Genomic DNA, 14,377 nt, shown 5'->3' on the forward strand with positions numbered 1-14,377 from the left:
TTTTTTTTTTTTTATTTAAATCGGATTTTTTTGATAGGTGTTTTCCTCAAAAAGCATTTTATCTATCTAAAGATTAGTTTTAATTAAGATAAATTATAGCTCAAAGATATCTCATGGAATAGGGATTATAAATTCTAATTCTATCATACGAGACAATATATTCATGTAATGCTTAAAAGTTTTTTGTAAATGAGTTCCAATAGTTCATGGATTAGGGACCCAATCTTATGGGGTTCCACAGGCTTCTGTATAGATTATTTAGATTAATTTTTCTATCTACCCAATGGGACTTAGTGCTTAGTCTAGAACAGGGGTCGGCAACCTTTCAGAAGTGGTATGCCGAGTCTTCATTTATTCACTCTAATTTAAGGTTTCGCATGCCAGTAATACATTTTAACATTTTTAGAAGGTCCCTTTCTATAAGTCTATAATATATAACTAAACTATTGTTGTATGTAACGTAAATAAGCTTTTTAAAATATTTAAGAAGCTTCATTTAAAATTAAATTAAAATGCAGAGTGCCCCGGACTGGTGGCCAGGACCCGGGTAGTGATAGTGCCACTGAAAATCAGCTCGTGTGCCACTTTTGGCATGCGTGCCATAGGTTGCCTACCCCTGGTTTAGAAGATACCCTCGAAGATGCTTACTTTTGCTGTTCTCAAACTGTGGATTTGTGTCTCCAGAGGTAACATGCTTGTTAACAGCAAAAATGTTTTAAAATAAATAAATAATATAGAGAGGTGAGAAATAACAGACCTCAACTCTGTTGTCCCTCTGCAAATTTGTGTACACAGAGTCAATCCCTTACCTCTCTCTAAAAGTGCAGTTTCAAAAAGTTCAATGAATAGAAGATTGTTGGGAGCGGAATAGATCTGGACAAGGAGAAGAAGTCTGGAGATAAGTGTAAGAAGCGAGAGACATATGTTTGTTTTGTTAAAATATTATGTTTGCTATTGAAGAAAAACATCCAAAATACTTAACGTTGTTTTAGTTAAATAAAACAATTTAAATGTCTGTTTGGTGGTGGTCGCCTCCTAATACAGCATGGCAAGAAAATCCTCCAAATATTAATGATAGTTCACCTCCCTATGACTTCATAAATATCTGCTTCAGTTATTTTTGGTAAATGAAATAACCAAACAATCCTTCATTTTCTGATATAGCTGTAAAACTAATCGGAAAAGTTTTCAAAATAAATCATTATTTAAAAATGTATAGTGTGTAACTTCTAAAAATTAAACCTACATTTATCTCTGAGTTGTGAAGAATATGTATTAAGGTTATAACAACAAATAAGAATGTGTTTTTATGTAGAAAACCATGATTAAATCGAGTCTTCCTGACTAGTGATTTAAATCACGATTTAAATCAAATTGATTGATTTAAATCAAATCCACCCTGACTAGAAATGGATCCTGTGGATGTAGATTTTAACAATATATACAAATTTTGATATTTATAGTTTACCATTATAAGCACTTTAGGAATAAACTAAAAGATGCACCAGAAAGTAACTAAAACAAAACATGTAACAGCTGATACAAATTCTGATTCAAAATTAGTGGCCTGATTTTTCAGAAATGACACGCACAAATTACAGTGAAATCAATTGGAGGAACTGCAGATGCTTGGAATATTTGGAAAATCATGCTGTAAAAGCATAGTATGATATAATCAGAACTCTGTGCAGTGGTTATACTGAAGTTACGGACTAGGCCTTGATTTACGCAACATGTCCGCACTAATTGTTACAGCAAGTGGTAGTATGGTGCAAAGGAGGAAAACCTCTTGGCCTTCCCTTTATTTTATGCAGTCTCTGAATCTTGTTTGTCAGCACTGTATTTTACAATATATTGGAGTTGGATGGCTTAGCTAGGAATAATCAGATTTAGATTTCGCTGTGTGAGGGAGGAGGGTTTGCTGTCTGCAAGGGTGCCTGACACTGGGCCATTGGGATGGTTCAGGGCTTTTTCACCCACGTTTTCTTTTAACTTTTTTTTTTAAATCCAGTAAATAGTATTTCACCCTCCTGGCAATTAATAATGCCATGTTTAGGAAACAGGAATCATGCTTGCTAAACTTTATCAAAGGTCATTTAAAAGTCTCATTGTGCTTTCATTTCTGGAAACAGAACTTACTTTCAAATAAATCTCACAACCAATTAATGGGAGAAGAAAGAACAGCAGCAGGCGAGGTACCAAAAGTTCTCCACTGGGCTGTTTAATATATGTAAACAATTGTATGTATATGAGAGCGGACAAAGAGGTGAAACGTGAAATTCTGACCCCATCAAAAACAATGGTGTTTGGGTAAAATCCTGGCATACTGAAGTCTACAACTAAAGAGAGTAACTGAAGAGGTTGCTAATTTCAGATGTTGTTTTTCTGGGTATAGAAGCCTTCTTAATAGGGGAACCAGCATAAGAAGCATTTTTCAAGATTTCCACTTCTTGTGCCAATGGCACGTTCTGTTGAAGTGGAAAATTTGAATTAGAAATTTTAGAAATCCTACATCATAGCTGTTTCTGTTGGTATGGCTAACAATAAATTTTTAGGTAAGTGGTGTTCCTTAAACTAAATTTCATCTGAAGAAGTTCTGTTATTTATATAATCAGTTCAATTATTGAATGAATAATAACTGGAAACTATTTACAGACTGGAAACATTAACACTCAAAAATTGGCTTGTTTGATTTCAGTAGAGCAAGCCAGGACACACATGAGTTTTCTAGATCCTAGTGTCTTCCAGGAACCTTCTTTTTGGTGGAAAGGAGAGGATCAATGCATCCTTGTACTGCATGTATTTCTGTCTGATGGATTACAGGCTGGTATTCATAGGATAGCACTTAAATTTTGGTATCGTTTCCCACTACCCTGACCCCAAGATTCTCTTCACCATGTTCTACAGAGTGGAATTTTAAATATACTCATTGTCTCTTGTAGTGTTTTTAAAAAGTAAGGCTGAATACCTTGTGAGTGCACGTTACTGTGTGAAACCTCTTTGGGGTCTTTTATCTCTTATTTGGAAATGATACAGCAGTTGCAGAGTGATTAAACTGTTAACAGTGCTTACTGACATCATCTTTCCGAGAACACTAGCATCTGTATGAGTGATTTACTATAACAAGATCTTAAGTTTTTCCTGTTGGCAAATGACATGTAATATTTACAAAGATCTTGGTTTCTGTCCAGTAGAATATTTCAGATAAAATAAACCTATTAACATTTTCATTTCCAGGCAATATAATGTAAGGAGATATATTTTGCTTAAAACATACATAGTATCTCTAAATCTGTAATTTACATGTGTATTACCTCTATATGGAGGCTATACAACTTAAAAAAAAAAAATAAAAATAAAAAAGCCTACCTATAGCTCCAGCTCCTTTTGCCACATACTAGAAATACTAATGCAAACATAGTTAAACCAGTAACTTTTTGCCAAAGCCAAGAAAGAAAACTAACCAAAATTGTCCCAACCGTCAGTGCATCTCTCTTCCCTAAGGGTTTGCAATTGTGCTCTCAAGGGTCAATGGATGTAGGCTATTGCATAGAGGAAGAAGGGAGAGAAGCCCAATGCTTGGGGGTCCTTCATAAAATGTGTACCATTGGGTCATTTCCCTCTTTTTCTCATTAAAAAGTAATCCACCTGGAGGACATCAGTTACAAAATTAGGTTTCTGCATCAATCTTGACTCTCGTTATTTTTGGAAAGGCAGTAGTCTTTCCAGAGTTATGATTTCAATCTGCTTTCTTGTACAGCCTTATACTTTGGCTTGAAATTTGCCACATTAACTCTGAAGACAAAGGAGGATGTTTCTAAAATTTTGGGGAAAAATCAAATTGTTCTTGTTAGATCACTGTGGTTTGAAATATTTTACTTGAGTTTTATACTTTGCTTACCTCTAACTCATTTTCTGAGTGGTTAAATCTCTTTGAAAACTTGTGCACTAGCTGTCTTGGAGAAATAGATTATACTTAGGCAAATTATTAAGGATTTGTTGTACGTGGTTTTGGACTCAATCTTTCCCTCATTGGTTTGAATGGGATTTTTTTTCTATTGGGTGGGTAGCCCAGTTGGATGTTAGGGGTTTAATTCTTCAGTGCTTTGCACCTAGTTTAGTCATTTACATTTGTGAATCATGAAATCAAGTTAACAAATATAATGCGAAATAAATAAAATTCTCAACAATCCATGGATCAGAGTTAAGATAGTTGTGTTGTGGTGAGAGATGCATTTCAGTATACTTAAAAAAACAAAAAAATATCTTCTAAAGAGGTGGACAATATAAAATTTACCTGTTCATTTCCTTTTAAGTGCTTGGGTTTGCGATAATTACAGTATGCAAGAGAGGAGAGTTAAGATTGTTATGGGAACCTTGACTGTGAATCTCCTGATCCTTGATTAAAATTTCAGTCTTGTTACTGCATTGACAACCCCCCTTTTTTTATTTCATATTTTAAATTGTTTTCAAGAAGATATATTGAATATTGATAATGTGGGAACTGTGTGTGACAATATGGCTGTAGGCTAGTGATTTTCTGCTGAATTGCTCACTTACTTGCTGAAGCCTTAGGGAGCAAATTAGCACGAGGATGTCATCTGCCACTAGGTTATCAAACAATTAAGTGTAAAAAATCGATTAATGCAATGTTAAGAATATATGCTCCAGGTTCTAATTTTAACCTCCTCAGTTGCATTTCCTTTGTTTCACGATCCCTATTTATATAGGGCCTGATCCTGATCCTGACAAGATTCAAAATTATCACTAAAGTAAACCTGGAGTTTTGAGTGGATACTGAGAGGATTGGGCCCATAAATAGTAAATTCCCACCTCTGTCACTGGCCTGCTGGGTGACCTTGGTCAAGTCACTTGATCTCTGTTTCAGTTTCCTCATCTGTTAATGTGCTACAGTCATATTTGCGTTCCATTTATGATAATCTGTTAGGAGTCAGAAAATGCTAATTAAAATTCTGTGAGCCTCCGTTCATTTGAAGTGAGCAGAACTATGCATGGGCATAGGGGCTGCAGCTCTGGCTGCAGAGTTGGGGCTTAAAGTGGGAGTTCCATTCTAAATATACGTACATCTAAACCCAGATTATCCAAAAATCACCTTTGGCTTCTGTTTCCTTCTGTTTCTATCAGAACTTCTGAATGATTACCCAAAATTCTGATTATACAGAGAATATGGATGTTTCCAAAGAGATTTGGATAATGGGATTTTTTAATGTGTATACAATATATTTTATATCTAACATTTTTATTTGCAATAGTTAAGAATGGCGATGTTAGTCATTCATAACTAAGGTAGGAGTGAATTTTGCGTTTAGACCAAATGAGTGCCAGTTATGCCTTGTTATCACACCATGACATGATAAATTCTGGAAATATGTGAAATTATCACAGGAATTTCACTTCCATATATGTTTGTCATATGTCTTAATTTTAACTTTGTTTCTATTGTTAGATGATCATAGTCGTGTAAAACTGCAGAACACAGAGAATGACTATATCAATGCCAGTTTAGTAGTCATAGAAGAAGCCCAAAGAAACTATATTTTAACACAGGTAAGTAATAACTAGATAATAAATTGTTATGGGGGATAGAGAACATGGACATTATGGGGATGGGAATGAAGCCATCTTTGCTGCTCTCCTCAGTCAGTAAATGAAACAAATAGCCAGTATGTCTGATCTGATTACAAGGATGTTCTAATTTTTATAAGGTATTTGCAGGGTAGGCATTATTTCATAGCAATCTATATATTAAAGTTTTCAAACATTTCTAAAACAGATTTTTCTTTTCTTTTCAACAATTATGAAAATATCCAAATGGTTACTTGATCTGTTGTACTCTCTTCTCCCTCTCCTTTTAAACAAAAACACATGCATGAATGGTACCAACATACAAATTTGTAAGAATTGACCAAAAAATCCAGAGGAGAGTTTTTGGTTTCTTCGTTAATCTCTTTTCCTTTATTATTTTAATCCTCCGTGTGCTATAGTTGTCTTTAAGCAGGTCATGTACAGCTTCGTAGTAAGTGTTAACTTACACTTTCCTAAGGCAGACTTTCCATATTTCCACATGAGGTAAAATATTGTATAACTTAAATGTATAGATGCAGCAGTGTCCTTGAATTAATGAGCAAACTCACGTCTACTCGAGTAGTAGCGGAGGAAAGCTTGAGATTTACTATTAGTTCCCAAATAATATACAATTTTCCTCCAATTTAACATACTCACACATTTGCCTTGTATCCTTTATAAATATAATTCCATCAAGAAATTCATTATAACTTATATAGTTTGATAGTAGCTCTGATAGTAGCTGGAAGACTAAACCTGTTAAACAGGACATATAGGGAAGTCTAACCAGGGAGGTCCAGAAGAAATGTCTTGGTAAGAAATCTGGGGGAGGGTACTGGATTTTAGTGGTTGGAGAGTTTCCTTTTTCATGTCAGGTTCTGGCTAATAGCCATAGATCAGTTTGAAGCTATAATTCCTTACTGAGGGAAGGGAGAATTTTTATTTTCCCTCACCCTTCCATAGTAGCCTGGCTGTGGGAAGTCTCCACTGCTTTACATTCCCTTCCATCCTCCATTTTTGAGGTCCTCATCCGTGTACAATTTCAGAATCTGTTTCTGCTACTTCTCAGTTTTTCTAAGCAAGACCATTATGAAACTGATGGAAAATCTGTGGAATACTTGACAATTTCAGGGTACAACAGGTTTCTGAACAGTAGCTATGAAACTGACCTAAGTCTTGTAAATTTCTTGCCCATGGTGTTGCCAAACAACAGTAGCAATATTAGAGCTTTTGGACCTCTTGTGGCAGACTCAGGTAAACAACGGAGCATCAGTGTATATTCAGTTCACATTGGGAAGGCTTCTTGCAACAATAAAAAATGTCTAGAAACTTCATCTTTTTCTAAATGGATGATTGAATTGGGGGGGGGAAGCTTTCTAGTCATGATTGTTGAGTGGATTTTTCAAGGCCTTATAATTTGAACCACTTTTATTTGCTTAATATGTAAATAATAAGCCTGAAAACAGCTTCTCCTTTTAAGTAAGACTGGCTTTAAAATACTTTTTTGTTATATATTTTTTTTTACTAGCATCCAGCCAACATTTTGGATGGTATTTTGCTATATATGGAATCCTGGATTTTGTATATGAAGTGGGCTTTTAAACTACTGGTCTAATGGATCCATACATAGAGAGATGTCATTCACACAATGTGCATATAATGGGGGAAAAAAGCATACTTTATATACAAAATCCAGGATAGTTATAAATAGGGCCCTGTGAAAAATCACTGTTTCACAGAGGAAGACAGGGAAATGGTGAAAATGCCCCCAAACTGTGATCTTATATAATATTTTTAAACAGGAAAATGTCTGCAAAAAAAAATCTTTAATACAAAAAATTACCTTATCTGACAGTGCTGTATGCATGCAGAAGAATAGACTTCAATGCATATTCATTCTGTGCTTGAACTTGACTAAATTTACTTGTAGAATTCAATACTTCGCCATTTACACTGTCTCGAATTTGCTAGTTCAGGGTTTCTCAAACTTCATTGCACCATGACCCCCTTCTGACAACAAAAATTACTACACGACCCCAGGAAGAGAGACCGAAGCCTGAGCCCCCTCACCTTGGGGAGTGCTGAAGCTTGAGGACTTAAGCCCTGAATGGTGGGGCTTGGACTTTGGCTTCAGCCCCCGGGCCCCAACAAGTTTAACGACCGCCTTGGCGACCCCATTAAAATGTGGTCAAGACCCACTTTGGGGTCCTGACCCACAGGTTGAGAACCGCTGTGCTAGTTATAAAACTTAATGATGTTGAAATACTTGGATGTTCACAGCTGTTTAAGTAATCATGTTCCTGATTATGTAAGGTGATGGAATGCTGCAATAAAAGTATTACATTTGAAAGACAGGTCTTCACCATTTAAAAAGCTATCAAAAGAACTGTTGGGATCCATCAGATTCTGCACTAATAATGCCTGAAAGCATAATTCTCTCTGATACTGACATCCTATCCATAAAGTGTTCTTTTAACGGCTGTCATTGATGAGGAATATAGTGTAGCTCTATTTATGTAAATTAACTTTCTTTCTGAAGCTGTTCATAAATTGATCATTTTAATTATGAATCTGTCAGAATATTTTGTGGTAGGCTAGCTAATGGGAATGCCTCACTGTTGCATTCCAAAAAACTCAATAAATGTTTATATTCTGCATTTGTGTATAAGCTGTGTAATTGACTTATGTTTCCTGTCTTACACTGTTCTCTTTGAAGACAATTTTTCAGATATAATTGAATTATGATTCTTGTTTTGAGCACTATGTGAATGTTTTCCCTCTTTCTTTCCCTACTCGCACAGGGTCCACTTCCTAATACTTGTTGTCATTTTTGGCTAATGGTATGGCAACAAAAGACCAGAGCAGTTGTCATGCTAAACAGAATTGTTGAAAAAGAGTCAGTAAGTAATGGCTATTTAATGCAACTTATACATCAACAACATACTTTTAATGCTATCAAACCACACTTAATTGGGATATTAAAGTTGTTTCTTAATTGTTAGGAATGTCCTTTTGTGAAGAGATGATGCATTCTTTTTTGTTGTTGCTGGAGGCTTAAATAACAATATGGGAACACTAATCTTGCTGGCTGCTTTATCACATTTGATTTTTGTGACAACTGAGATACTGTACTAATTCTACAAGCAGGACTAGAAATAACTTTAAGTAGTTTGAGGGGATAAGTGAGAGTATTTACCAACTCTCTTCCAATTGTACAGAGCTAAGATACCTTTATTAAATGAGATAGTGGAGCTAAGAGGTGAAATTCATTTCAGTAAGTACAGGTCTAGAAAGATGAAATAAAATTCCTGAGGCAGGGGGATGTAAAAGCGGAAGAACTAAGATGGGAGTAGGAGTTAGGGCTTAGGTGGGTTCCAAGATGAGATGTAGAAGGTAGGAAACTTAGCTTAAGTTTAACTCCATTGAGATTTTTTTTTTCCTATTTTTCAAAGTGTTCTAACAGTAGCAATGTTTCGTTAATAGACTGCTATTGATAATGAAAGCCTGACTTCGTGCTACCAGCAGAAATAAAACTAGTCTGTTTTCACTTCCTTACAAGTCAGTGAGAATTTAGAGTATATGAATCACTTGAGAGAGCACTTTTTTTTTGTTGCCAGCATGTGTGACTCTTTTAAATATCTAGATATTAGCCGTAGTTCTTAGCTATAAATGCAATAAAGTTCTGGTCATTCAAAAATTCTTGGCTAGAAAAGTTTGATGGCCTAATGTACTAGGCCTGGAGCTTTGGGATCCAATTATGCAAGCAAAAGAAATGCAAAAGTCCCATTCACTTCTAAGCGCAAACTCAGTCAGATAGGTGAGTAAGCGCTAAAGGATTCTGATAAATGGTGCATTAATTTAAAAACCTTGGGGATGATGCTGCACAATGGCAAATGACATGTAACCTCTATAAATGTAAAGTAATGCATATTGTCAAAAATAATAAACTTCTTTTATGTGCTTGGTGGGCACTGAACTTGCAGAATGCTCTGAAGGGTGAAAAGTGTCACTGGAAGAGCTCAGTAAAGGTGTCTGTCGATTGTAGAAATATTTAAAGCACGTATGGTGTTTGGGTGCACATCAAGATGTATCAGAATTGGGGAAAGGGCAAGAGAAGGGTAGTGTATATGGCTAGAGCGTTTAACACTACTTGCAAGTGATGAGAATGTAAAAACTAGGATTTTAACAGGACCTAACGGAGATTCCATAATTATGGAGGACATAGTTATAAGCACATAAATGTGTGTGTAATATATACTTAGAACCAGATATGCAAGCCCCCAAATTTTACAAAGAATCCCAAACTGACAATACAGCTACAATTTATAAAGAAAAACACTATTTTATGTAGTGTATAGTAATCCTGTGGAATTCACTACTACCAGGGATCAAGACAATACTGTGGATGGCTTTTTTTTTTGTTTCTTTTAAAAGGAGTGGATAACTTTATCTCAGCCTGCATAGTCTAAGCATTATTCATGAGTGAACAGTTCTCATCCTTCAGAGCATATACTCATGATAGGGGTCAGAGAGGAATCTGCTCTATCCCTCTCCCCCATGCAAAATGTTGTCCAATTGTGGCTCTCTCTCTTTGCCTTTGAGGAATTAAGTAGTAGTGCCTATTGAGTAGCATACTGAAATAGGTAGACCAGCAACTTGCCCTAAAATAGCAAAGCCTATGAACTTGGGAACTTGGTGTAGTCATTTACATCTGTACAAAGTGAGTGTAAAATGCTATTAAATATACATTTATATTCTGTTTGCACTGATGTAAATCACTGTGGGAAGTGCTCAGTAGTGGAGAATTGAGCCCTAAATACTCTAATTTAATAGTGCTTCAACTCTTTGGAAACATGTCCACAAGTTAGCATTAATACTTTTTTTTTAATGTATATTATTTGTGAAAGTTACGTAAACACTGTTAAATTCAACTATACATGTGACTAATGGATGCTGTATATCCTTGAAAAGACTGTTTTAGTTAACATATTTTAGCTTAATGACAGTTACCATTTATCTCCTTTATTCAGGATGAAGAGAAAAGCTGTCATAATGCATCCATATCCCCCACCCCATGTAGAATCTGTGATCCCGCATATTTTACTTTTGTCACTTGTCTCAGTGGGCAAATATTTACTTACTTTTTTTAAATTTAGGTAAAATGTGCCCAGTACTGGCCAACAGAAGAAGAGGAAGTCATGAGGTTCAAGGAAACGGGATTTTGTGTGAGGCTAGTATCAGAGGACGTAAAATCCTATTATACAGTACACCTACTACAATTAGAAAACATCAATGTAAGCATTTTTCTCCATACATGTGTACCTCATATTCATAAGATTAAATATGTAATAAGTATTGTTTGAAATATGTGTAGCAAACTACCATTTCATGCTTAGACCAATTTTTGCATAAAAGGTTATAACATTTATTTTGCTTTGAATATGTGCGAAAGACATAATCATACAAGTGTATGAATGTGTGTGTGTGTGTGTGTGTGTGTAAATTAATAGGCCACTATTCAAAGTGCTGAAATCTTGAATCTTGAATTTCTCTAACTTGGAAATCAAAGTATCCCAACACCATGTTTAATTTTAATTGGCAATGGCAGAGTAGCAGGTTTTTTAAGATTATAATTGTAATCTAGTTTGGTCAGTAGCATTGGGGGATAGAAGCTGGCAACATAGTCTATTTCTTCAATGTCTTGTTTGTTCTGCAAAATGTTTGCTTTTTTGGTTATTGTTAATTGAATCTATAATGCCATTAAAGAAGCTTTGACACAAGATATCTAGGAAGAAAGTGAATTTGAAACCTCCTCCATGCGCTTCTTCACATCAGCATTCTACAACTGGTGGTCACATTGCCCAGCTCGCTGAGTAAAAGTGAGACAAGGTAGAACTTTACACAGCTGTGTCCTCGTGACTTGGGTTCTCCCCACTCAGCTGATCCTTTCTTTTTTTTTTTTTTTTTAATATTAGTGGGAGAGGTGAAGAAGGGTTGTGGTTGAGGAAACGAAGCCCTCCACTGCTTTTGGCAACTTGGGCCGGCAGTCTCCCCAAATACCACAAAGTTGTTTTGGGGCTTTTGTTTTTAAGGGCCTGAATAGACAGTCCTCGTCTCCCTCTCTTCCCACTCCCAAGAGTTACTGCAAGCATTAGAGCTGGAGTAACTCGCACAAAGCATTTGGACTTTGGCTGATATTGTCCTAAGATTCAGACAGTGTGGAGTGCAGAAGTTATCAATTGCATAAGCTCTCCTATTCCCCCACTTTGCTTCTCTCTTCACTGCTGCTCATCATTTAAGGCTTTGGGTTTTTTAATCCTCTGAAGCAGGCCCATATGAGCTCTAGATAGATCCTTATATGTGAAGTTGGCTCATTTCAGAAGAATGGAATAAGGTAATAAGGTAACTGTACTATTTAAATGCCCTGGTCCTCTTACAAGCCTCCAGTATATAAAATAACATTTTAACAGAAATCCTGTGAACTTTTTACAAAACAGTACTTGGAAATAATTCTTTTGTGAATTAATATTAACTGTTGAAATTATTACTTTCCCTCTCTAACCATCAAGCTTTTACATAGTGGCTACTAACCGCTGATTGTATTTGATTCTACTTGTGATAAGTCATAGATCATAGAATATCAGGGTTGGAAGGGACCTCAGGAGGTTATCTAGTCCAACCCCCTGCTCAAAGCAGGACCAATCCCCAGACAGATTTTTACCCCAGTTCCCTAAATGGCCCCCTCAAGGATTGAGCTCACAAACCTGGGTTTAGCAGGCCAATGCTCAAACCACTGAGCTATCCCTCCCCCCATATAGTGTGCTATAAAATTCTCAAGAATTCAGTATTCCTGTTTAGTCCTAAATGCGTGACGCTCACCTGCATCTTTTGCAGCGTATTCTAAATTTTATGCAGCTAGTTGGTTAATAACGTACCAAATACATTTGAGAAATGTGTAAACTTTAGATCTGGAGCAAAAGATCAAGAACACAACTTTATCTGAAGAGCTAACACCCTGACGTTTCCATAAGTTCTGGGAAAACTAGGATTACTGAATTTGTAAAATCCTTTCATACTCTTCAACAGTACATTGCTTATGGTACAACACCATATCTCTGCAGTGCATCGCCAAAATATATGAGTGAAGAATTCTAAAGAGAGGGCTATTTTACAGGGTTACTGGAAAAATGAAAACTTCTGAATATACTTGTTTTTTCGGTTGAAGATCGATTATCAGAAATGCATTTACCTGCAAAGTAGTATAAGGCATGGTATTGGACACATTAATTGGTTTCTGTTCTATTTCATGCAAATGTTTATACTTCCCTTTGTGGTCAGGGTCATAGAGTATATGATTTTTGGAGAAGGGGAAGAGTGTTTGGAAAGATCCCAACGAACAGTTAAATAAAATAATGCACCATGTATTACAGATGATGTTACACAATTTCCTCATTTTTGCTTAACACATGCTCCTTTTCAGAATATGCAAATCTGATTCTTCCTTTTTACAAGGACTTCACTTGTGTCCTCCATTCCCCTCCCCCATTTTTCTTGATTATAGATAAGGCTCCATGTTCGGGAGGTCGTGGACTTCTGCAGCAGCTGGTGTGACTTACCCCAGGGCTGCTTGAGCAGCTGGCTGTTGGGCTCTTGGGCCAGCTGCTTGGGCGGCCTTGGGGACAGCCACACCGGCCGCTGCTGAAGCAGCTCTGCAGCCAGCCACTCGCACGATCCTGCAGCCAGCTGCACTGGCCGCCGTTCTGGCGGCCCCGGGCAGCAGCAGATGCGGCTGGCCCCAGGGACCCTGCCTGAGCAGCAGTCCTGGGGGCGGCAGGAGCAGCCACAGCTCAGGGGCTCGTGGCAGTGATCCCAGAGCAGTCGCTGGCCACCTGGGGCTTCCCTTCCCCCGCCAGCAGCCAGAGCGGTGCCATGCGTGGCCTCCTCCCCGCCCCCGTCCCAGATTCAGTCAGGGGTATTTATAGTAAAAGTCATGGACAGGTCACAGGACATGATTTTTTGTGTTTTGCCCGTGACCTGTCCGTGACTTTTACCCAAAATACCCGTGATTAAATCTTAGCCTTAATTCTAGATAGTGCTGGTACTACCATCTCTACTAAAGTTGACTGATGCATTCCATTATAAGAACTTAGCCAAAACTTAACTGTCTGAGCTGAAATTTTCCACACTGTTTGTTGTCTGCCTCAGGCTGAATTGTTTTGAAACTGTTAGCAAAAACAGGTCAGCTGTTTCCAAGAATTAAATTAAATTAGGAGGAAATGTTCATAAACGTTTCATTGAGAAGCTCTAGCACCTCCATACTTCGAAGAAAAGGCTTGAAATGTTGTGGGGTGGCACAGCTCTGACGGCAGCGTCCCTGCCAACAACAGTGCAGGAGTAAAGGTAGCAGTACCACTGCCTCCCCTACAATAACCTTGCAACCCATCCGCCCCCCACCCACACACACACCCCACAACTCCTTTTTGGGTCAGGACCCCTACTTCAACACCATGAAATTTCAAATTTAAATAGCTGAAAACATGAAATTTCAAATTTTTGAATTCCTATGACGGTGAAATTCACCAAAATGGATTGTGAATTTGGTAGGGCCCTAGATAGGCCATAGCACGGTATCCACTGGAAGGGAGATAAGGCTAGATCCCTGGTGGTTAGATTTATAGAGACATAAAAGCAGCTCTTTTTTAGTGTTCTTTAAGCAGTATAAGGAAAAGAGTACATGTCTTCAAAGCAGTCCATGAGTGTAGTGTTACCTGCTTGTGCACATAAAGGGGAA

General features: G+C 37.1%; 1 protein-coding gene across 8 annotated transcripts in view; it reads left to right on the plus strand.

Annotated features, from left to right (window-relative positions):
• The window catches only part of PTPN2 (protein tyrosine phosphatase non-receptor type 2), a 55,648-nt gene that overhangs the window by 17,589 nt on the left and 23,682 nt on the right, over window positions 1-14,377 (plus strand). For all 8 annotated transcript variants that reach the window (XM_065585238.1, XM_065585241.1, XM_065585243.1 and 5 more), the window contains 3 exons: window positions 5,468-5,568; window positions 8,388-8,486; window positions 10,743-10,880. In XM_065585238.1, the coding sequence (XP_065441310.1) occupies window positions 5,468-5,568; window positions 8,388-8,486; window positions 10,743-10,880 (338 nt within the window). The remainder of the gene's footprint in view (window positions 1-5,467; window positions 5,569-8,387; window positions 8,487-10,742; window positions 10,881-14,377) is intronic.

This window comes from Chrysemys picta, chromosome 2, assembly GCF_011386835.1.
Source record: "Chrysemys picta bellii isolate R12L10 chromosome 2, ASM1138683v2, whole genome shotgun sequence".
In the NCBI taxonomy this organism is placed as follows: Eukaryota; Metazoa; Chordata; order Testudines; family Emydidae; genus Chrysemys; species Chrysemys picta.